Here is a 23,109-nt window from a genome sequence, read left to right as displayed (position 1 = left end):
CTGTTCAATACTGCACCCTGAGCAAACACATCTGTCAAGCAAAATACAAGCGAAAACCTGACAGCTGAATGAGATGTGCAAGATGAACTGGCAGCTGGTCATCAGGCTTAGTCACAGGCAACCTGGGATACTTCAGCAAACAACCTCGTTAAAAGGCTAAGTATCCTTTTATTGATCCTTACTCAGTAGCAAATGTGCTTGTACCTATTTAATCCCGTTCATTTTATCATTAGCGGCACAACCGCAAGCCTCCTGGTTTTGCTTTTGATTTTTAAATCAATTTCTCATTCACTTCCCTTTGCAGGGCGATCAGAGGCGGGTTACAGCAGCTGTTCAGTGAGCGGCTCGCACAGTCAGGACCCAGAAACACCTCCCTGACTATGCAAGCGGGTTTCTGCCCCAATTTAGAGCTGCCAGACGAGAACCCTCGGCATTACCGGAGACGAGACACACACACCTGCCTGCCATCCTGTCCCACGTTGGTCTGTCCTCGCACGACAGTTCGAATGTTGTCATCCAGCCTCCTGGAGAAAAGAATCTAAGATGTCAAACTCATTCCCTGTGTGCCTGACCCAAACGATTTGTGGGAACCCTGAGAGCGACAGAACTGATTTAAAATAAAAAAGCTGGTGCTGCCAATGCTAAACTCACCGGGTTTTTCCCTTTCTCTCTCTGTAGGGCATTGCTATCTTCCATAATTTAAAAGTCCTGCTGCAAAAATAACCACCCATTTCCTAATTTAATCAGGGCTTGCTGCATTTCTCTTCCCTTAAGTAATATTGTCAGTTATCCCTCGTCCGTTTCCATTTTGACTTTCCACATATTAAAGTACTGTCTCAATCATTTCAGGTTGGTAATGCCAGACGGCACAGAAAATGTAAGTATTTCCTGTACACTTACTTATATTTATTTTGTATTTTTAGTACCAATAACGGCAATAAAAATATACATAATGAGAGCTTTTACAATTGCTACTTTGACCTCACAAACAGATTAAATTGTCAGCAACACAATCTTCTGGGTAGCTTGTTCTCTGAGCCTTAAAACTGTATTAAAATGTCATACTTGTTCATTCTTAGTTTATTGGTTTTTTCAAAGCTCTACTTTGCAAACCATCAGCTAAAATAACCCGAAAGGCACGTATTATACAACACGGACAAGGTATAAAAAGAGAATTATAGTTACAGTGAGTAATTTTTGTCTCTGTCTCACTGTTAGATTTGTGAGTGACCCTATTCAAGCCTTTTAAGCAAATTAATTCCTACCAGCTATAGTGCAAATGTTGTATTTATGAAGCCGCGGTGACAATCAGACTATTCGCCACTTGAGATGCAATGAAATGCAGAAATATTTACCTTATTTTCAATCTGATTTTGTTCACAACTTCATCAATGTTTGCCAAAGACTACAAGATGAAGAACAAAAAAAAGAGAGAAGGGAAATGAGGAACCTTTACTGTGACACCCAACCCTGGCACTGCCCCATGTCCCTGAGAACCTCATGTCCGTCTGTCCAACCCTCCAGGGATGGTGACTCCAGCACTGCCCTGGGCAGCCTGTTCCAATGCCCCACAGCCCTTTGGGGAAGAAATTGTTCCCCAGATCCAACCTCAACCTCCCCTGGCGCAACTTGAGGCCGTTTCCTCTGCTCCTGGCGCTTGTTCCTGGGGAGCAGAGCCCGACCCCCCCTGGCTCCAAGCTCCTTTCAGGCAGTTCAGAGATCAGAAGGTCTCCCCTCAGCTCCTGTTCTCCAGCTGAACCCCCCAGGTCCCTCAGCCGCTCCCATCACACTTGTGCTCCAGCCCCTCACCAGCTCCGTTCCCTTCTCTCAACTCGCTCCAGCACCTCAAAAGCTTTCTTGGTGTTAGGGGCCCAAAACTGACCCCAGAATTTGAGGTGAGGCCTCAGCAGCACCCAGCACAGGGGGACAATCACGTCTCTAATGAAGAGCTTCAAGAGATGGGACAGGGTGCAACTCCATGGGTCCCAGGGCTCCCAGTGCCCACCCAGCACCAGGCACACAGGGTGCCCTGAGCCCGGCCCTGTCAGCAGACGTGGTGACAGTGACCTCCAGTGGCAATGGGGACCTTCCCTGGGCAAAAAACCCTCCTGCAGAGCCCAGACGTCCAGCACAGGCATGGAGACACAGCTGCTGCTGGAGCTATGGCAGGGAAATGACTCCAGTACCGGCAGAGGGAAAAGAGCCAAGCCAGCACCACCAGCAAACTGCCTAGAAACAGCTGAAAGCCAAAAAAGCCAATGCTGCAGAGGATCTTAACCATGGTAAATGTCAGAGCTGCACACAACCCAACCTCCAGCTGCAGAAACACCTGCTTTTTGCGATAGCTTAGTCCAAAACTGCCCCTGGAGCTGATATGGGGCACATAAAGTACAGATATGAGCCCACGGCAACCTCAGTCTTCGCACCGCAAAAGAAACAAGATGTTTCAGACACGGATGTCCCTCGAGTGACATTTCACAGGCAACACTTGTCTTATTTGGTTGAAACCGCTGAGGGGTCAATGATGAATATAAGGGAAGTTATGAAATTTACTGCAAGAGAAACCTCTATACAGAAAACTTATTTCTACAGATCAAAGCAGGACTTTTACTGCAGCAAGCACTTTGGGTAGAAAGAAACTACATCATGACAGAGAAGCTTGTGAGACGCAAATTTAAGAAGTGATTATTGTTATAGTCTTATTACCTGTGCTACCGTTTGAAAGAAACGGTTTGGGTGCAGGTTTAAGCACGCCTTCTGTCACTTACTATCAAGTTACCCCTCGCTCTGAGAGGGCCACATTGCAGGAATTACTTACTTGCTCAGTGGGAAAGAGAGTGTTAATGTACTCCACAGCATTAAAATCTGCTCTGTCCAGGGGATCTTGGCTGGGAAACACCTGGAGAAAGGGAGCAAAACAAATACAATCAGCAATCCATCACGGTGAACTTCTGTAACTTAAAGCAGTATCTCCTGCTTTAATTACTTCAGCACCCAGTTCCGATGGCGTCACCCAGCGTTGTTCTAACAAGTGTGCAAAGAGAGCGGCCAGGAGTGCAGCAGTTCCGTGGTTTGGAGATCTCTGATCTATTAAAATTCCTGCGGGTATCAGCCTGGGTAAAGGCAGATAATATACATATAGATTCCACATACAGCCCCAGCATAACCCATCATGTGCAAGGAATTCCTGTGACATGCAAGGCATTAATTATGCATCCCAAACCATTGCGATGCTTCTGCTGGTGTCTGGAAATGAAACCCTCCCACCAAGGCAGCTCCCTTCTCTCTGCCTGGGCTTTGCAAGGCCCCGTGGTGACAGACGGAGGATTTGCTTTTCACAGCCGTGTCACATGAAACACGATGAATTAAGAAATGGTTGCACAAGTTCCCCGGAGACTTGGGTTTGCCACTTTCACATGAAAAAGAAGGAGAGAAACAGAATCTGCTGAATGATTCTTCCTGCCCACGGGAAACAGAAAAGAGCAGCTGTGGTGCCAACAGATCTCATCTCTCCTCAGAAGTTGATCAAACGATACAAGCGTGCCTGCCAGGCTTTGCTTTTTGTCCTCGCAGACTAAAATATGCTGCGTTCCCTTCTCTGCTACCATATTCACTCTGTATTTATACAGCCACTAGCTCTGTGATCCATGGTCAAACCCTGGCCAGTAAAGTATAGCTCACCCCGCAGCATCACCTCCACACGTCACCCCGGTCACCGAAAGCCCTCACAGAAACCTGCGTGACCTGGGCACACTCAGCATTTACACCATTCAACACATTTCACAGTGTAAAAGCAGTGTTTTTTTCCAGATCATTTAAATGAGAGAAACCTCTCCCTGAAAGAGGCCTCTTTGGCAGCTTTCCCAAAGCTACTCCTGCGGCCAAGAAGCAGGCAGCAGCTCAATATGCATGAGGCCACTCCGACATCACCCCACAGCACCACAACCAGCCTGTCCTGCTCTGGGCTCTCAGATCCTGCAGGTTCCATTAACCCCAGATCTCACCAGCATTACGAGTAGCTGATGCAAGGGGTGTGGAAGATAAAGGCCAGTCAGGAACTCCTCTCCCAAACTGCAGATAGAGATCAAGGCTGCAGGCAGCTGTACCGGCTCAAGAGGTTGCTACTCCCAGGTCTTTGTCCTAGTTGTTAATCAGAAACAACCACCCCAGGTTTGGTGGAGCAACAAGGCTGTGTGTGCTCTGACATCGCTCCGGGCAGCAGTCAGCTCAGCCAGTTCTGCTCATTTAACCAGAAACTGGCAGGTTCTGCCCAAAGCTGACGAAGGAACACTCAGGGGAACAAGATGATTATTGGGTTGGGAAGTGATGAGAGGCAGGAGGCAGTGCCACCCTCAACACCTCCCCTTGCTCAGGATGGGAATATCTGCCTACAGTCTTACTGCCTGTTACAAGAACTCAGCCAGGGATATGGTGGATTCTCCATTGCTCACAACCTCAAGTCAAGACTGTCTCTAAGAGATGTGTTTTACTTTGAAGAGGCATTTCCTGCTTGATTAAAAAGCCATTTTGTTGTACAATGCCAGAAAGCACACCAGGCTTCTCTGGCTTTCAAACATACAGGCAGAGGATTCTTTTTTTTCCAGACGAGGTCCAGGTCTCCTTTAGAAGCTGGCATTTAATTTAGCAATTCTCAAGGTTTCAGCAAAAATTACTCAGGTGCGCCAAATCCGTGCAAAGACGGACTGTGTGCGGTGTCTCTTTGAAGCAACAATATTCCAAATCTGGCACAGCCCCCACAAAGAAACTGAAACCTTCCTCACCTTCTGGTGCTGCGCTTACTGGCTCTGCCCTAGTTCTCTCGGTAGAGCCACCAAAAGTGATCTGCAAGACTCAAAGAGAGTGAGAAAACTTTCTTGAGTGATACTTAGCGAGCCAGCTCCTGTGTCTGCCTGCAGCCCTGCTATGGGACAGAGCTCCTCATGCTGAAGGGTTGGCCAAAGTCGGCACAAGCTCTGCCACGGGTTCCAACCAACACACGATTTTACCCTGAGTTCTCATGGACTTTGCTGGGCTCCAAGTGCCACACAGGGTTTCAGAGAACACTGGACAACATGGGCTGGAACATAATAATGATCACAAAAGCCGAGACATTCAGGTTACCCTGACTCCAGGCAAGTCAAGCACCGCTTGACACCACTGAGATGCTTTACACACCGAGGGCACAAAGAGGAGCCTGAACAGACATGTCCCGTGTCCCTCAGCCACGGGGAAGCGATGGGGTGCGATGTGCTCGGCTGCGGGCAGCGCAGGCCCAGGCTGGCACTGCGGGGACGGTGACACCCCCGGCACTGAGGTGACCCGGGGATGCCGAGTGGCGGCAACCGGGCTCAATGGGCTCTGCCCCCAGGACCATCCATCCTGGGGCTCCGCGGGGCCCAGCAACGGAAGGCCCGGAGCTCGCTGGGGGGCAGAGCCCGCTGGGACCCTCACAGAGCGGGCACCGGGCCGCGCCCGCACCCGGCCCCTCACCGGGAGGGCCCTGCCCCACCGAGAACCAGCCGACCCCGCCCGTCCCGCGGCGGCGGCCCCGGCGCACCTGCTCGATGGCGGCCTGCACGGCGGGCGCCAGCTCCAGCGCCTCCAGCCCACCCTCCAGCTCCGGCTCGTCCTCCTCCATGGCGGCCGCCGCTTCCGGGCCGCGGGGCATGCCGGGATGCGGAAGGACACACCCCCTCCGCCGCGCCGGCCGAAGGGGCGGGGTCTAGAGGGTGGGCGGGGTTCTTCGTGGGCGTGGTCTGGTGCGGGGGCGGGGTTTCCATGCGGCGGGGGCGGGGCCTGCCGCCCGGCGGAGCGGGGCGCGTCCCGGCGGCGGGAGCGGGCGCGGCGGGGCCGGTTCGTGCCGAGCCCGATTCGTGGTGAGCCCGGTCCTTACCGAGCCTGGTCGGTACCGAGCCGAGCCGTGCCGCTCCGTGCCGAGCCCGACCCTCCTGCCGCCTGGCCCGCCGTTGACAAGCGGCGGCGGTCGGCAGCGCGGCGGCGGTCGTCCCCATGTGGCGGACGCTGGCCCTCGCCTCCGCCTTCTTCCCGGGGCTCTTCGCCTTCTGCATCCGGTTGCTGCGCTGGGCCGCCCCGGGATGGAGCCTCAAGGACCGCATCCTCCTCAGCGGCAGGTACGGGCGGGATCGGCGGGAGGCGACCCGGAGAGCGGCGGTTCGCCATCGCCACCGGGCCGGGACCGGGAGCGATCCGGGCGGGCCAAGAGCTCCGAGCCCCGGCGGGGGGAGCTGCGAGCGGGGAGGCCGGAGCCCGAGCAGTGCCGAGCCCAGACCCCCGCGGGGAGCAGGAGCCGGGGGTGGTTCTGCCCGGCCGAACCCTCGGTACCCTCCCGGGGAGCGGGGATGCTCCGGTGCTGCTCCCCCTCTGCTCGTGAGGAACCGGGCAGAGTTACCGCTGATCCACGGGCGTGGAAGGGACGAGACCTTGGAAACATCCCCCGCTCCGTGTCCCCGGGTGACAGCGCCTGGCACAGCCACCCCGTCCCGTCCCACGCTGCCTGGGCTGGGGACAGAGCTGCTCCTCGCCGCGACGAGGCGTTCGGGGTGTGCACGGAGTGGGCGTCTGGTGCCAACAGCTCTGCTGGTGCAACCGCGCTGGGGCCACTCCTGCTCCGCGGCCCTGCTGGGGTGACATTTGGGGTGACCCATTTCCTCTCTCTTGGTTTCAGGTTGGTGTCAACGGTCCAAGCCACGATGGCTACGGTATCGGGGATCATAGTTGTCCTTAACTGCAAGGACGTGGTGCACGACAGGTAATTGTCCGATAGCTTCGCTGTCCTGTGGGCAGCACGTGGACATTGTGCCTGTTTTATGCCAAAGGCTCACACGTGAAAAGGGGAGAGAAAAAAACAGAAACCAGTTTCATGTTCCCTTTTCCTCAGCGTCGGGTGGGGCAATGGGCTGCTGTGCACCCCCAAAAGGCGCCGGTTTGTTCAGCGCTCTCAGAGCTGGGGCTGCTCTGCCAGCATTGAGGGTCTCCTGGGGATGGGCTCTAACATGGGCAATATACAAGCAAAAAATGAAGACATCATTGCTTCTAAAGGGGTAGGGAATACCCTTGCTGGAAGCTGAAATTGCTAATGAGTCAAGCAGGCCTAATGAGAATGGATTTTAGAGGTGCATCGCCTTCTCTGTGCTCAATGGATTCTGAAGGAGTCCAGAAACAAGACGATCAGTATGGATTTGGCTCTGGAGGAAAATCACATCACCTTGTCCTCAGTGCTCTGAGACAAACTGCCCCAGAAGCAGCTCTGGGCAGCAGTGATAGCGCAATCTGGGTCAGAAGACTTCAAACCAGAGCTGTTATCCAGAACAGCAGAGAAAATTGTCGGAGGGAAGAATATAATTATGCTGAGCTGGAATTTGACCATCCCACCAGATTTCAGGGAGGGCTGCCCTCTCGGTCATTGCAGACTTCTTAATACACAGATGTGAAATGTCCTGCCTTGCTCTAGCTAGCAAGGTCTATCCAAATTGCAGTCCAATGTGTTACCTTTTTGCTCTAAAACACTTTGTGGTCAGAGACCCAGATTTTCTTTGAATCTGGAGGAAACACAGCCCAGTGCTCAGCAGGGAAGGCTTTGGAGAATGACAGCAAGACACAGAGCCAGGAAGCATCACAAAGGTTGCAGCAAAAATTGCCAATTTATTTACACAAGCAGACAATCATTTTATTGCTGGCACTATAATTTCCCTCCAAAGCCCTGGGCAGGTTTTGCAAACACAATAGCTGGTCACTTCCCCTCCCTGCTTTACATCACTTACGTCTTTCTATCCAAAACAGGAACACGGGCAACAACATTTTTTGTGAGTCGGCAGGAGAGCAAAAGCAGATTTATTTGGGCCCCAAGCTATGTATTCTTTTTTTTTTTGAGTGTGATTTCACTCAGGACTCTTTCAGGAGCCCGGTCTCCCCGCGGAGCAGCGCTTGCTGCTGCCCGGGTTGTGCAACCGGGATTCCGACATGCTTTGGGAACAGGCAGCTGCCTGCAATTATTTCCCAACAGACAAAAACGTCTCATGGGGGTTTATTGCCTCTATTGGATATTTTGCACTTCACACTCCAAAGTCTGGGCCAGGCATCTCTAATTAACTCTGAGGTCTCCGGGTGCTTCCCAAATGTCCCCTGGGGTTAGGCAGTTGCGGCTGGCACCTGGGTTTTATTCCTACCAGGGTCAGCTCTGGGTGTCCCAGGGCTTAAGGGAGGGGATTCCCTGCAGCAGAGGCGTTGGATTAGTGCAGGATCCCAGTGGTGCTGTGCCCCCCGTCCCCACCGCAAACACCCGGCCGCAGGGCTAATCACCATCCTCCCGTTAGCGCCGTGTTTGCACTCAGCCCAGCTCGGCGCCTGGCACGGAGCCGTCCTCCCCGTACCAGGTACCTGCTCCCTGCAGAGCCAAATCGCGTTAAAACCTCGCAGCTTACCATCGGCTCCCAAATCCGCTGCTGCTATTTCAAACCTAAAGGTTCTCTTCCAGCCTCTAGAGCATCGCGAGGTGCTCCGAGCCGTCGCGATGCCCGTGTGTGCTGCTCCTCCCCAGGCACTGGCTGGCGGTCGAGTACATCTGGGTCCTGGTTCCCTACATGACCTACGACATTTACGTCATGTACCTCTGCCACTGGCACAAGAGCCGGGACAAGGGAATTGCTGAGAAGAAGCACTCTCTGGCCAGCATCCGGAGCTTCCTCCTGCAGGAACGGCTGATGGTGACCCACCACCTCTTCATCCTCATCGTCCTCACCCCCATCACCCAGGTAAGGGCCGGGCATGGCGGCTGTGACACCCATCTGCAAGTGCTCACGGTCAATGCTGTGTCTGGCAAAGCATCTCTGCCAGTCGGGCGCCCCTGATCCCATGGAGATGCTCAGTGTGAGCTCCCGGCCACCCCTCCGGGAGGACCCCGTGTTCCCTGCTGTCTTTATTTCCAGCACTTCAGGGGAGAGCTGGGGGACTTCTTCGTGGGCTGCATCTTCACAGCAGAGCTGAGCACACCTTTCGTATCGCTGGGCAAAATCCTCATGCAGGTGGGTGAGGAGGGACGGGGCTCGGGGCTGGGAAGCCTACAGCAGTTTGTGCCCCTTCCCTGCCCCAGGCTGCCCTTCTCCATCAGCCCCTGTTCACAGAGCTGGGCTGGGGGGGGATCTCAAAATGGGGGTAGCCCCATAGCTGTAACCCCAAGCTACCCCACAGAGCTGCCTTCCTCCTGTTAGGGTCCCATCCCTTTTCCCCAGTAAGCAGCAAGCCCAGGGGCATCCCCAAACTGGGGGCTGTGCCATGTCCTGGTGTTGTCTGTACCCCCTCCACCACGCACCCTCCTGCCCCAGCCCTCTGCCCCCCTCCATCCCTTCCCACCCCGCACTCCTGCTCCCCCATCCACCCCGGCTGGGTGCTCGGTGCCTGAGGGGCCTTGGGGTGCTGCTCACCTCACTTTTGCCTTCTTCGTTGCTCCCCCAGCTCAAAATGCAGGACACGCTCCTGCACAAGGTGAACGGGATCCTCATCCTGGTGACCTTCTTCCTCTGCCGTATCCTCCTCTTCCCTTTCATGTACGCGGCCTACGCCAGGCAGGCGGGGATCCCCGTTTACCTGGTGCCTTTCCGCATCCCCATGCACTGCAACATCGCCAACGCCTCCCTCATCGCCCCCCAGCTCTACTGGTTCAGGCTCATCTGCCGCAAAGCCGCCCAGCTCTACGGCAGCTCGCCCGCCCACAAGAGCAGATAATGGCAGCGGCGGCCCAGCGCGGGGGCTGGAGATGGGTCAGAACCCCCCGGCTCTTCCACCCTCACCGTCGGCACTGCGGGGACTGTGCAGCAGCAGAGCGGTGGACGCAGCCATACCACTGGGCTGTCACCGCTGGAAGCAGCTTTGCCCTCCCCACTGCCGTGCCCGAGGGCTGGGAAGGATTTGTCCCCACACTGCACCAGTGCCTGGTGTGTGTCCCCATGCGGGAGCCAGAGCCAGCGAGGAGGAGATCTGCCCATCAGCACAACATTCCGCCTGGGATTAAACACCGTGGCACTGAACTGATGGTCACATGAGAGGGGTTTGTTACACCCCCCATCTTTCAGGGCTGACCCCAGCACCGAGGGGGCTGTGAAGGAGCCTGGAGGTGATGCTGGAGCGCGCCCAGCCCCGGGCAGCGGCACTGGGGACCAGGGGAGCCGTGGGCCGGACCCACCGCAGCTCCAGCTCATTCCGGTTCTGGTTTACAGCCTCCAGCTTTGAGCAGAGCCGCGGCAAAGTGCTGCACAGCCCGTTCTGACCTTTCCCGACTTCGCCTCCACACCACAGCCGCGTTCGGCCGCTCGCCTCCCGCTGCTGGGCTCCAGGCTTTTCAGACTCCACTTACCCAAAGGTGCTTTTCACTACAACTGGCTGGTGTCTGTGGCTGGTGGTCCCAGCGTTGGGGGGCTCCAGTGTCCCCAGTGGGGCTGGAGGGGAGAGAAGTTTACACCAGGACAGAGGGACGGTTCTGCTATCCTAGAACATGTGCAGGGCAAAGTGCCCACGGCTGACGGGCAGGATGGGGACAGGAGACTGCCGAGTCCTCATCCCACCAACACACGGGCACTACGCAGAGCCCTTCGTGGCAGGGGATGCAGCTTCCAACCCCCTCCCCAAACTGCAGTGGCTTTTATCTGCCCTGCATCCCCCCAACGGGTATTTAAAGTCATCTGCAGGAGGAACCAGCAACCCCAGAGCAGGGGACCGAGCTGTGTCCTTCACCAGATCAGCCCATTTCCACCTTCGGTCACAGCGAAATGGGGTCCCCAAGCCTCGCAGGTGTGGGCAGGTCAGACAGCAGCAGTTCGGTCCCTTCCCTGCAGCCTCCGGGGTCCCTGTCCCGGGGCAGGTACCACACCAGCACAGCCCCTGCACCCCTGTGCCCAGAGACCTGTGGCCACTTGGTGCCTTTCGTTCTGTCTACAAACCACAGCTGGAAGGGCTGAGGTCTTCTAGGTGTCAGATGTCCCAGCCACGGATGTGTTCTGGAAAGAATAAAATAAAAGGGCCTTCTCCACCGTGCAGAAACATTACTGTCGCACTAACGATCGAGACCAGCAGATGTTATAAAACGCTTGCTACCTGTTAAAAATGTTTGTATCTCGCTGTTTTCATTGCAAGTAATGTGCCTTATGTAAGGTCAAAAAAAAAAAAAGCCAATGAGGCATCTCATTTTGCACTAACACTGCCCTATTTACCACTGCACCTATCAGGAGACCAATAAAGATTTCCTCTCTGAGTCACGCCACGGGCCGTCTCCCACACGTGCCATTCGTTTCGGGGTGCGGGTGTGACCACGCGGGTTCCCGCTGCACCCCCGCCTGCGGGAAGGATTGGGAGCAGCGCTCGGGGACTGACAGACACCTGTGAGCCCTGAGCTCACCCCACGCACCTCCACGTGTGAACCCAGCGACGCGCCCGGGACGGGGACAGAGCAGCACGGGGCAGGCGGAGGGAGATGATTTCCCTGATGCCGGAGGCTGCCGGGAGTCTCTGTATAAACCCAGAGCGCCAGCAGGCACAGCTGGAGCTGCGCGGCCAGCAGCTGTTTGCACAGCTGGAAAATCAGAGTGGCTGCTCCTCCCCATCCTTACGCAGCCCCTTCGCTGCTTGGAAGAAAACACAGTGGGAGGAAATGAGTTCAAAAGAGAAAAACAGATACGGTTTATTACAGATCTTACACCTTTCCAGGCACAGGGCCCCTGCAGCAGGGTCCATGCTCTCCTCTGCGGTTCTCACGCCAGCTCCTCCGCCGAGCGGGCTCCCATCTTGCTGAGCTTCTGCAGGAGGGTGCTGCGCAGGGCGGCGTCGCTGCCGTTGTCCGTGATGGACTCCAGAAAGTGCCTCTCGTTGGCTCTCCGCAGCGCGTTGCTGGGGGACGTGTCTGCGCTGCTGAACGTCTCGTACTGCGAGAGGATCTCCAAAGCCACCACCACCAGTGGCTCGCCGCAGCCCTTCTCCGGCAGCATGGCAGCGACGTGCAGCAGGTGACAGAACATCTGGATGCAGACGAAGGACACCTCCTGCGCGAAGGACACCTTGTCCTCGGTGGGGTGTGATGGGGACCCCGCGATGCTCTTGAGGGAGCCCAGCAGGTCCGTGAGGCTGCTGCAGTAGAGCTGGACCACGTGCAGCCAAGCGTCTGCCGGCAGCCAGGTGGAACAGCTGGAGCTGCAGAGGAGCTGGAAACCCCTCAGGAGGAGCACGGAGAGCTGGAGGTGGCCGGCAAACGGGCGGAGGTTGAGCAAGGGCATATACTGCACGTACTCCAGCGTGTAGGGCACGTGCAGGACTTGCCTCTGCAGCAGGTTTTCCACCACGTGCGTGAGCCTCTTCCATTCGCTGCGGCTGCACCAAGGGAGGACCTGAACGAGGGCCACCAGGAAGCCTTTGCTGAAGAGATTCACTTCTTCAGGGTTGTCCACGTTGACCGTGAGGAGCTCCAGCATCGTGTCCCTGAGCGCTGTGGACACGCAGCAGCACTCCATCCACGCCAGGAGCCCACTGCCCAGCCCGTAAGCTGGCAAAGGCCGGGATGTCCACTCGTCCTCAGGAAGCCTGCAGATCTCAAACAGCGTTGCCGGGACCTCATTCTTGAAGTGGTCTCCGTAAAGCTTTTTCAGACGGAGACCAACAGTCCAGTCCAGCGATGACACCCTCCTGTGAAGCCAAGCCAGCGACTGGACCCACAGCTCAGGGGAGGGGGCGGCTTCTGGTCCCAGCACCTCGCAGAGCTGGCACAGAACGTCCAGCAGCAGGTCCTTGGTCTCCAGCGAAGGGAAGGGCTGGTCCCTATTCCGATGCCAATACCTCGTGTAACCATCTAGAAGCTTGCAGAGGCTGAGGAGAAGTGGGAACGGGTGACAGGACTTGATCCAGTGCTCTTCCGAACAGGACTGTATCCCCAAAACCTTACCGAGGATCTGCAGGCTCAGCTCAATTTGAGCAGAGTCTGATGTCAAATAGGGAAGGACAAAGGCTTTGGTCACCTCTGCAGGTGACACCAGCGGGACAGCTGAGTTTGGCTGCATGAGAAAGGCCAGGAATTCGAGGAACTGCTGCTCCTCCCTCGCAGAGGAAAGCCTGCCCCACACCGCCTCCTCCAGAGCCCTCACCACCAGGGTGCACGGTCGGCCCGGCTCGCCGTGGGGCTCCGGGAAGCTCAGCGCTGGGAAGGAGCAGAGGATCTGTGCGAGGAACCGGTGAGCCCCCAGGTTGACGACAGCAAGATTACAAACCTGCTTCACCGTGGCCTCGGGGTACAGCAGCGCAAGCCTGGCCACAGAAGCCACGGCCCCGGTCAGGCCTTGATCTGACACGATCTGGTTGAATGTCACATTCAGATCATCCTGGAAACCTTCCAGGACAACCTGCAAGTTGCGGGACAGACCTGGCCCACCCCAGGACGTCAGGACGCCCGAGATCACGTTGTTTTTGTCAGTTAACGAAAGCTCGGTGTAACACTCCACAATGGCTTGGGTCACCTGTATCTGCAGCTCTCGGGCCTCTTTGTCTTGGCGGGACATGGCAAAGTTCACCAGTGTCTCCAGCAACTTCAAAACCAGCTCTGGTTTCTGGAAGAGAGCTTTGTTTTTCACAAGGCAGTCGAGCCAATCCTTCGAAAAGGCCCAGGTTGTTTGCGATGCAAAAACAGAGCACATCTCCATGTGTCGGTCCAGCTTGTGCTCAATGATTGTCATGGCAACTGAAGGCACAAGGTTGGCGTCCAAAGCCTTGTTCTTCAGGCTGGCGCTGACTTCCCTGAGGAAGTCCTTGGTGATCCGTGTCAGGTCCAACACTACTCGTGTCTCATCCTCACCCAGGTCTCTACACTCTGAGAAGCAAACCAGGTTCTTCCCAAAAGCAGTGAGAGTGTCCAGGAGCCGGTAGCTCTCATAGCAGAGCCCCTCAGGGCTGCTCAGGGTGCCCTGCAGCTCCTCTCCCCAGGCACGCAACAAGCTGCAGAGAAATTCCAAGCCAACAACGAGCTCCTCACGAGACAGCTTGGTGGTGGACAAGAGGCTCATGCTCCTCTCTGCTTCCTTCACCTTCTCATCCATTCTGTTGTGGTGGAACTGGCTCTCAGTGTCTCTGCTCCAGAGGCTGACCACAGAGCTCACCTTGTCCAGGTACTCTGCGATGGGGACGGGGCTGCGCTCCGGCTCCAGCTCAGCGAACACCGACAGCAGCTCCACCAGGTTGGCCAAGGCGTAGGACCTCATGCGGGGCAGGGTGATGCTCCCATAGGTTTGCTTTAACCCTTCCATCAGGATTGTGAGCAGGCTGGTGGCAGCGGGGGGGTCATTCAGAGAGGCAGGGTCACCCTTGAACCTCTTTGCAGGGTGGAGACCATCATCCAGAGAGGACTCGCACCCGTGCTGGTGTATGAGAGCACTGAATGCAGAGACCGTTGCATCTTCCTGTCCCTCCTTGTGTTTCATCACCTCCCACCACACGTCCAAGAAGAACGTGATGTCCGACGGGGATGTCTCGCTGGCGATGTACTCCACCATGTGCTCCAGCTCGCTCTGGCACATGTCGCGGGGCAGCGCCAGCAGCAGCTGCACGAAGAGCCGGGGCGCACCGAGGGCCTTGACCAGCTCGAAGAGGATGGTGCGGTTAACGTCGGGGATCATCCTGCCCACGGAGAAGAACCCGTCCTCCTTCCAGCCCTCGTCCAGCGAGTCGGCGGCAGAGCCCGGCAGCAGGACTTTAGCCCAGACCATGGCCACGGCCTCCTTCTTCCAGGCGTTGTGCTGCAGCGGCGAAGGACAGCGGGCCCCGATCTCCCCCAGCGCGTCGGTGATGGGGGGTCCCACGCGTGGCCACTCGGCTTTGCGCAGCTCCCGCAGCGGCCGCTGGCTGAGCCGGGCGGCCAGCAGGAACCCGCCCTGCAGGATCGCCGTCTCCTCGCACACGCCCCACGGCCCTGCGTGGAGACACCGTTACCGCGGCCCGGCCCGCCCCGGCTCCCCCCGCCGCCCCCGGCCCCTCTCCCGCACCCACCGGGCTCCATGGCGGCGTGACCGGCCCGCGCCTTGGCGCGCTCTGACGTCATGCGGGAAGCCACGCCCCTCTCCGCAGTGCGCCTCGGCGCGCTCTGACGCCATGCTGGAGGCCACGCCCCCCTCCCTCTCCGCAGCGCCCCCTGGCGGCCCGGGGGGGTGGCGTTGCCTGCCCATCGCGGGATTAATTAGTGCGCAGGAAAACCGAGAACGTAATTAGACGGGAGAGAAACGGGAGTGCGGCGCCGTGGCGGGGGGCTGGAATGAAGGCGGGCACTCAGAGCGTCCTTCCACATCGCTTTTATTGGGTTCAGGGTGACACTGGCGAGCGGCAGCTCACACGTGACATTTGCAACCGCAACGGTACACGACTGAAAAATCATCACTGAACTTGAACCAAAACATCTCGAACAACAAAATCACAGTGAGGAACTTGAACCAAAAAGCTCCAACAACAAAACCGCAGTGAGGAACTTTTTGCTGTTGGAACTCACAACGTCGACTGCATGTGCGGACACGCCTGGGGAACCGCCAACGCTGCTGATTTTGCCTCCTTTCCCTGCGAGTTATTCCAGGTTTTCATCAAGCATGATGACACAGCCGGCGGCGTGCCTGACACGGACAGCGCTGCCACTCACTCCCTGAATTCCCAGCCCTTATTCCGCTAGCAAAAGCAGAGTGACTTCATTCCAACGGAACGAACCCCGAACTGTTACTTCCAAAGGCAATTTCTCATCAAAAGCTTAATTGCAAAACCATGATTAGTTAATTCCAAATCACCTCCCAGCACCTCAGCAGCCAGCGCAGCGCTGCCATGCACCCCAGGACACGGCCCGTGTGCTGCCATCAGGAGACAGGCACGATACCTCCGTATCAATGACGTGTGCCCAGTGAGAAACACACCACGGGCTTCTCCGGTGAATACTTCACCCCAGACGTTGGGGAAACACCTTGGAATGGAAAGGGGGTTTGTTCCCAACTAGAATATTCACGTGTTTTAGCGAGATAATTTTTCTGTTCCCAAGAATCAGGCGTGCACTGAGAGTTGAGCTGCTCGAGGTCTCCATGCACAGCCCTTCCTGCGATACAGCCACGGCCACCTGAAAATCTCTCCAAGCTGCAAACCCCAGACGGCTAAAGCCAATTAGATAATTAGACGCTGTGATTAATCTAGCAACCTATTTTTCAAGCATAACACAGGAATGTCAGGTTTTCCCCTTAACGGATGGCCCGTTTTTGAAGCCACGTGCTCAACCAGCTCCTTACGGCACAGCCTCATTTTTCTGCAGGAGAACGTGACCTTTGCTTGAAAGGAGAGACGTGCAGCAAGAGACACAAGCGTAAATCAAACAAACCAGCATGAGACATTACGGCCCCCTCTTACAGGAAGGGGTAACGCAACAGATTACACAGGATTAACGTTTTTCTCAGATGAAAAGCAAGGCACGAACGCGCAGTCTAGTCCTCTTCTCCAGCTAAGCGGCAGCCTTCTTCTTTTTTTGCGCAGCAAACCACTTGTCGCTGTTGTCCGCTGCCATGGCCTGCACAAAGAAAAGCGTCCACATGTTCAGAACGGCAACTGAGTCGCCGCACACCCAGCTGCTCACGCTCACCAGCCTTGCCCACAAACCCAAACCAATCACAAGGACACTTTCTAATTTGGAGGAAAGCTGTTCTGATGGATAACTCAATTTTCTTACATACTAGTAAGGAAAGCAGGCGCTGAAAATCAATTCTTTCCGCCGCAGCAAATAAAGAGATGGTAATACAATAGTAAAACTGCATAGTTGAAACACAGCCTTCCCACAGAGCTCACGCTCCACACCGGAGCCTCTGCGCTGGTGTTACTGCAGCTCACAAACCGCTCCCGTAGGAACTTACACCAAGGCTTTGTTGATGCATCCAACAAGACACATCCCCAACAGCGAGGCTGGAAAACGCCAGCCAGGAGTGAATTTTAAAACTTGATTTGGTTTTCTTAGCAAGAACGCAACCTGAGCTATGAGACTGTAGGACTTGCTTCTCAGAAAAACTCCACGTGGAGCGAAAATCAGATTCTACAGGTAGTTATCATCGGGAAGACAAGGAACGTGCAGACGGCATCACTTACATCGTCTAACAATTTGTCACCGTTAGGATCCACCTTGGACAGATCTCTAAATGCTTCATCTCCCACAAAACAGATTTCATGGCCATCCTAAAGGAAATGTAAGAGCAGGCAAGTTAGATACCCGGGAGAGAGAAATTTCAATCTAATTTAATCGCTATTTCCAATATTACTCACAGGATCAGCCAATATAATCACTTGCACTGTGGCTTTGCCAGGTGTGTCCAAGCTAACCAGAGGTGTTAAAATTCTCTGATTCTCCTTTTTCATCAGTGTTTCAATGTTTGGCAACTTGAAGAGAAAACAAGCAAAAATGAACCCTAGCCAGATGAAGACCGGATGCCTTCTGATTGTTCTCATTTACAGTTCCCCGCTACCCACAACGCCATCGCGCTCCCACTGCGAGAAATTTAACCAAAGTATCTTCTCAGTATTATTTTGTTCACATCTGAGATACTTTGCTGGTACTAGAAATTAAGCTCCTGCTAGGCAGCTCTGCATAAGGAAAGGGGTAAGGGAAATATGATTGCTACCTCGTCCTTTGGGCAGGAGAAGGCAATCCGCCCAAACGCCGTCCCGTGATCCACCGCTCCTCCAACGGTCTTCAGCTCCAGCTTGCACTGAAACAGGAAAGAAAACCTGACTTGCAAGGACGCTGCTCTCAGCGTTACATTCACTCCCCCTTTTCACTTGTGCGGATGATTTCAAAACCACCCATATGCATATTTCCCAACAAGCCAGAATTACTAGAGCAAACCACAGCTTTTGTTTTAAAAAAATGCAGTTAAACGTACACAAGCTTTAATTAACGTGCACAGAATTAAGTGCACGGTTACTTTTAATTAAGAGTTTTTGTTCCAAAGAAAGGAGAGGTTTCTATCATGAGATACAACTCTTAAAAATCAGACCTAGGAAGTTTTCTAAGGACAAACCTGGTTATCTGCATAGCCCAGCAGAGCCCTTTGTTTTGCCTCATCCTTCTCATATATTTTCATCCCGAGCAAACCGGACCAGTAGTTAACAGACTTCTGCAGATCGGAAACACCCAACGTTACCTTCAGCACAGGATCTATAAAATTGCAATAATGTGAAGTCAGTTACAAATATATTATAGTTTTAAACTCAGTTCTACATTCTTGAGAAGGGAAATAACAAAAGCCCGCTCTGTTTTGTAAAATTCCACAGAGACAAACGCACAGCCCATTCCAACATCCCACCGGTAAATCTCTCTTGAACACCAACAGGAGCAAAGGCGCATGTTTCACCTTGCTTGAGCTGTTCCTTGTCTTCCAAGTAGAACTTGTATCCCCCTGGGGCTTCAGCTTCAAAAATACCGGTTGTAACTTCTTTGAGGGGCCACCCCAGCTTCTTAGCGTTGCTCACAGCCCGGCTGGACACCAGCGTTATGCCCTGGGGAGAACAGAATGGACACACAGAATTCACAGGGTGGATGGTGCCCAAGTCCTACTTTTCAATAACTTGCCTCTACAAACAAGCAGAAATAAACCAAATTAGTTTTGATGAACCATACGATCTCCTGAGAACCAGGTATCTTGCTCCTATGAAACAGTCTTAGGGGGCAACCCACATAGATTAGGGATGCATTCATCTACACATTTCACACCAAAAGGAACTTAAAACTCTGATTCAATGCACTGTACAGAAATGGAAAAGCGAGTTCCTCGCTGTCCTGCTGGGTCTGTGGCTGCGTGCGGCTGTTCCCCGACACCCCAAAAACTGGGGGAGCAATATTAGCTCAGGGGCAACAATGAGAAAACACAATTACACGTATTCATAGACGAAACACAATATCTTCATTGGCTGTCAGTTAGTAAAAAACAAAGAGCTAAGTAATAACACATAAAAGAGTTGTTTTCCTACAGTGAACCCTTCTTGGTCAACCACTCCACCTCAGGTGTGGCAGCAAATACCAGTGTCCTATACACACAGCAGCTCGAGGAAGCATTTCCTACATCCCAAGTGAGCACAAAGCTGCTCCAGTCTTTGCCCTTCCAACTTGGAGACAAATACAAAACCAAAAAGTATTTAAGGGGCCAAACAGCATAAAAAAGCTACTGGTATAACCTATATGTTGAACAGACTCCTAACCATGAAAGTAAAAAAGGTGATTGTACGAAGGAAGATTTCGCTGCCGAGTGTGGTCCTTACCAGAAAGTCATTGCCCAGGCGATATTCTCCAACACCGTAATTGTAAGTCAGTTCCGCAACAAAGTGATTGTCTTCTGGCCCATACCCCACCATCGTTTTGCTCCATTTTCCATCATAAGGCCTGGAACAAAAACAACGTAACTGAAGGAAGGTTTATAAATAATTTTATGAAGCCTATAGGTGTCATACAGCAATACTTGTGATTCGGTGTAAACGCCGTACCTGCACAAAAAGGGAAGGTTTTGATTTCAAGGGAAGTACTGAAGAAAAACCAAACCAAACCCAAACGGGCCCGTGCCAGGTGTAAATACGGGCACTGGGGTGGCGGGTGAGGAGGGGGACAAACTGGAATACTGGATACCAACTGGAACACAGGAGGTTCAACTTAAATATGAGAAGAAACTTCTTCATGGTGAGGGTGGCAGAGCCTGGCCCAGGCTGCCCAGGGAGGCTGTGGAGTCTCCTTCTCTGCAGACATTCAAACCCGCCTGGACACCTTCCTGTGGAACCTCAGCTGGGTGTTCCTGCTCCGGGGGGATTGCACTGGATGAGCTTTCCAGGGCCCTTTAACCCCTGCCATCCCGCGGTTCCGTGACTCACCCGTTGCAGGTCGCCTTGCAGCCCTCCGAGAACTCCTCGTGCCGCAGCACCTGCCGAATTGGGCGAGAATCGGGTCAACGCGTCCCGGGCCCCTCGGCAGCCGCCACACCCGCCCCACCCCGCGCTGGCGGCCCCGGAGGCGGTGGCGGAGCCGCCTCTCACCCCTCAGGGCCACCGGGACCGCGGAGGAGCCGCCGCTCCGGGACAGCGGGGCCGAGGGGAGGGGACCCACCCCCGCCGCTCAGGCCCCGCCCCGCGCTCGTGCTCACGCTCATGCCCAGCAGCTCGCGGAAAAAACGCGCGGTCCGCGCGCGATCCCCGACTTTGAACACGAAGTGCAGCGCGCGCCGCCCCGCCATGGTCGCGAGCCGCCCCGGTTCGCCCTCTGGCGCCGGGAGATGACGTCACGCGCGGCGCGCCTGTCGCGCCAAGATGGCGGCGCTGCGGCGGGTGGTGCCGGTGCTGGTGCTGGGCCGGGCCGGGGAGGCCGCGCTGGGGCGGCGCGGGGTGCGGGCGCTGCGGAGGAGCCCCGTGCGGGTGCTGCCGCCGCAGAAGGAGCGGAATGCAGCGGCCGAGGCGCAGCGGAGCTCCCGGGAGCCGCCGCCGCCACCTCCTCCTCCAGCGGTGGAGCGGAGCGCGGCCGGGCCGGGGCTGTGGTACGAGAAGGCGGCGCCCGGTGACAAGAGGCTGGGGTGAGGCTGCGACCCACCGGGCGGGTGCGTGTGTCCGCCTGGGCCCGCGGAACCGCCCGTGTCGGGTCTTCGGAATTTGAGGCAAACGCCGATTACTGGGGGCTCTGGGTGGGACTGGCACCGCGGTGCCTGTTACCGCTGCTCTGGAGACTTGGAGCAGACAAATCTACAACTGCCTGAAAGGATGTTGGAGCCAAGAGGGGTTGGGCTCTGCTCCCCAGGAACAAGCGCCAGGAGCAGAAGTAACGGCCTCAAGTTGTGCCAGGGGAGGTTGAGGTTGGATGTGGGGAACAATTTCTTCCCCAAAGGGCTGTGGGGCATTGGAACAGGCTGCCCAGGGCAGTGCTGGAGTCACCATCCCTGGAGGGCTGGACAGACGGACATGAGGTTCTCAAGGACATGGGGCAGTGCCAGGGTGGGGTAATGTTTCGACACTCAGTGATCTTGAGGGCCTTTTCCAACCACAATGATTCTATGATTCAGTGACGGGCAAACATCAGACTGAAGGTTTTGCCACTGTCACAGCCGTTTTCTCTCATTAACTCCTCTGCAGAAAAGTGGTGACCATCGCCAAGTCGAAGAAGTTTCGGGATCATCACGGGAAGGTTCTGCTGGAGGGTCAGAGGCTGATCAAGGATGCTCTGGAGGCAGGAGCAGTGCTGCAGACTCTCTTCTTCAGCACTGTGGGGCACCTGAAGGAGCTGCCCGAGGCAGCACTAAAACGAGCCAACTTAGTTAAGGTGAAATTTGAGGAGATTAAGAGCTGGTCTGACCTTGTGACTCCTCAGGGGCTTATAGGTGAGTTGCCTTAGAAACAGTCACAACATTGCTCAAAGGGAAACTTATTTCACACTTAATAAGTGGATAATGAGTCTCTTCATAAGCCTGCTGTAGACGTTCTGGCAGCTTGTTGAGAGTGGCATAATTTGAGAGAATTCCCTTTGCTTTGGCCTGGTAGCAGGGAAAGTGGCGCCCAGAGGGCACTGAAGGTGCTGATGCTCATTGTTAATAGTGCGTTGCTCCAGCTCTGCTGGGATATTATCTTGTAAAGTGACAAACTCTTCTCAAACTTCTTTTAAGCGACGTTCTTAGTCTTCAGTGACATTTGGGCCAACTAAATCGGAGACAGCCTCTCCTCTGGGTGTGTCAGCCAGAGCCTGTTGGCGCTTTGTCTCCTCAGGGATCTTCTCCAAGCCCGACCACACCAAGATGTCTTACCCTGCCGCCCAGCTGAGCTGCTCCTTGCCACTGCTCCTCATCTGTGACAACATCCGAGATCCAGGGAACCTGGGGACTATTCTGAGATCTGCAGCAGGCGCTGGCTGTGAGAGGGTGCTGCTCACCAAAGGTAAGAGCCTTTCCTTGGGGGGAAAATTTTAGTTTGAGTCATTTGGGGGTAATGCAGGGAATAAGAGGCGCTGGAAGGTGATGAGAGAGCCCAGATGTGATTTGCTGCTGGATCCAGCTTTGTGGGAGCTGCCGCAGCGTGGCTGTTTCTCTCCCATCCACTGCAGGCTGCGTGGATCCATGGGAGCCCAAGGTGCTCCGCGCAGGGATGGGCGCTCACTTCCGTCTGCCCGTCCTCGCCAACCTGGACTGGGAATCTGTTCCCAGCAACCTTCCTGCCGGCATCCGGGTCTGCGTGGCTGACAACAAGGACCCAGGTGCTCGGGACGAGGCCGCGTCTGTGCCGAGGGCAGCTGGCAGGGCCGGCTCTGCTCCCGGGAAATCCAAACCCACGTGTGCTCCGGAGCACGAGGATGAGGAGGGAGCGGACAATGTCTCTGTCCCAAACCTGGCCACGCAGTGTTACTATGAGGACTGGACGCAGACTCCAGTGGCCGTGGTGATCGGTGGGGAGACCCACGGCCTGAGTCTGGAGGCGCTTCACCTCGCAGCCAGCACCGGGGGGAAGAGACTGGTCATTTCCGTGGTGCCAGGCATTGACAGCCTGAACTCTGCCATTGCCGCGGGCATCCTGCTGTTTGAGGGGAAGAGACAGCTGCTGCGGAGGCACCAGCGGGAGGACGAAAGGCAGACGCTCCCTGTAGTGGGATAAACCGCTGAGGATCGGGTGCTGAAGAAGCATCTCTTCCCTTTGGCACGCTGTGTTGTTAATAAAAGAGCAGCTCGTGCTGTTTGGTTTGCAGTAAGTGGATGTTAAACAGCTCTGGCAGGGTTGGAGCTGTGCCTGACGAGCGCTGGGCTCCCGGGCCAGCCCACGGCGCTGTGGCCGCACGGTGATGCTAGAGAGAAGGGAATGGGCGGCGGGGTGGCCCTCGCCAGCAGCCACCTCCCACTGCCCGGCTCTTCAGCTTTTCTCCCTCCCTCCTGTCGCAGCCCCTCCAGGCCCACCCAGCAGATCTGGGGGGGGGTCTCGGCTCCCCCCGCGGGGTCAGGGCACAGCTGCCGCAGCAGCGTTTGTCCCGGCCTGGCCCGGATGCCCCTGACAGCGCATGTGTCCTTCCTCTCCCAGCCCTGGGCTGCACGGCCTCACCGCTACTGGTTTTGG

At 55.5% G+C, this 23,109-nt stretch overlaps 5 protein-coding genes across 5 annotated transcripts in view; 2 read left to right on the top strand and 3 right to left on the bottom strand.

The window, feature by feature from the left end:
- VPS53 (VPS53 subunit of GARP complex) overlaps positions 1-5,687 on the bottom strand; it is a 59,193-nt gene extending 53,506 nt beyond the window's left edge. Inside the window, exons 1-4 of the mRNA XM_065852952.2 lie at positions 5,558-5,687; positions 2,819-2,899; positions 1,356-1,405; positions 458-524 (exon numbers count right to left, since the gene is read on the bottom strand). Of these exons, the coding sequence (XP_065709024.1) occupies positions 458-524; positions 1,356-1,405; positions 2,819-2,899; positions 5,558-5,668 (309 nt within the window). The 5' untranslated portion in view covers positions 5,669-5,687. The remainder of the gene's footprint in view (positions 1-457; positions 525-1,355; positions 1,406-2,818; positions 2,900-5,557) is intronic.
- A 116-nt stretch (positions 5,688-5,803) lies between these two features.
- TLCD3A (TLC domain containing 3A) lies at positions 5,804-11,272 on the top strand. Its single transcript, XM_065853483.2, has 5 exons — positions 5,804-6,131; positions 6,686-6,769; positions 8,558-8,771; positions 8,946-9,041; positions 9,472-11,272. Exons 1-5 carry the CDS (start codon positions 6,010-6,012, stop codon positions 9,739-9,741), a joined length of 786 nt encoding a protein of 261 aa, XP_065709555.1. The 5' UTR covers positions 5,804-6,009; the 3' UTR covers positions 9,742-11,272.
- A 392-nt stretch (positions 11,273-11,664) lies between these two features.
- Positions 11,665-15,134, bottom strand: GEMIN4 (gem nuclear organelle associated protein 4). The gene is given in 3 exon segments (XM_065853412.2): positions 11,665-14,953; positions 15,031-15,103; positions 15,105-15,134. Coding segments are annotated over 3 exon segments (3,297 nt in total). The 3' UTR covers positions 11,665-11,759.
- A 179-nt stretch (positions 15,135-15,313) lies between these two features.
- GLOD4 (glyoxalase domain containing 4) lies at positions 15,314-20,302 on the bottom strand. Its single transcript, XM_065853379.2, has 9 exons — positions 20,175-20,302; positions 19,906-19,955; positions 19,306-19,426; positions 18,402-18,546; positions 18,069-18,205; positions 17,670-17,756; positions 17,314-17,427; positions 17,140-17,226; positions 15,314-16,570 (listed from the first exon to the last, which is right to left on the bottom strand). The coding sequence occupies exons 1-9, from the start codon at positions 20,262-20,264 to the stop codon at positions 16,505-16,507; spliced, it is 897 nt and encodes a 298-aa protein (XP_065709451.1). The 5' UTR covers positions 20,265-20,302; the 3' UTR covers positions 15,314-16,504.
- A 29-nt stretch (positions 20,303-20,331) lies between these two features.
- On the top strand, positions 20,332-22,750 carry MRM3 (mitochondrial rRNA methyltransferase 3). The gene is made up of 4 exons (XM_065853178.2): positions 20,332-20,597; positions 21,151-21,395; positions 21,778-21,945; positions 22,112-22,750. Exons 1-4 carry the CDS (start codon positions 20,338-20,340, stop codon positions 22,654-22,656), a joined length of 1,218 nt encoding a protein of 405 aa, XP_065709250.1. The 5' UTR covers positions 20,332-20,337; the 3' UTR covers positions 22,657-22,750.
- Positions 22,751-23,109: the final 359 nt, after the last annotated feature.

This window comes from Patagioenas fasciata, chromosome 19, assembly GCF_037038585.1.
Source record: "Patagioenas fasciata isolate bPatFas1 chromosome 19, bPatFas1.hap1, whole genome shotgun sequence".
Lineage (NCBI taxonomy): Eukaryota > Metazoa > Chordata > Aves > Columbiformes > Columbidae > Patagioenas > Patagioenas fasciata.
The sequence above is the reverse complement of the archived record's forward strand: the minus strand, read 5'-3'. Positions and strand labels throughout refer to the sequence as shown.

Coding starts and splice junctions, on each gene's coding strand:
- TLCD3A (XM_065853483.2), top strand. CDS start 6,010: ATGTGGCGGACGCTGGCCCTCGCCTCCGCCTTCTTCCCGGGGCTCTTC. Junction 6,132..6,685: donor CGCATCCTCCTCAGCGGCAG/GTACGGGCGGGA, acceptor TCTTGGTTTCAG/GTTGGTGTCAACGGTCCAAG. Junction 9,042..9,471: donor TGGGCAAAATCCTCATGCAG/GTGGGTGAGGAG, acceptor TTGCTCCCCCAG/CTCAAAATGCAGGACACGCT.
- GLOD4 (XM_065853379.2), bottom strand. CDS start 20,264: ATGGCGGGGCGGCGCGCGCTGCACTTCGTGTTCAAAGTCGGGGATCGC. Junction 18,547..19,305: donor GCCTGGGCAATGACTTTCTG/GTAAGGACCACA, acceptor TGTTCTCCCCAG/GGCATAACGCTGGTGTCCAG. Junction 17,227..17,313: donor TGATTATATTGGCTGATCCT/GTGAGTAATATT, acceptor CATTTCCTTTAG/GATGGCCATGAAATCTGTTT.
- MRM3 (XM_065853178.2), top strand. CDS start 20,338: ATGGCGGCGCTGCGGCGGGTGGTGCCGGTGCTGGTGCTGGGCCGGGCC. Junction 21,396..21,777: donor GACTCCTCAGGGGCTTATAG/GTGAGTTGCCTT, acceptor TTGTCTCCTCAG/GGATCTTCTCCAAGCCCGAC. Junction 21,946..22,111: donor GAGGGTGCTGCTCACCAAAG/GTAAGAGCCTTT, acceptor CATCCACTGCAG/GCTGCGTGGATCCATGGGAG.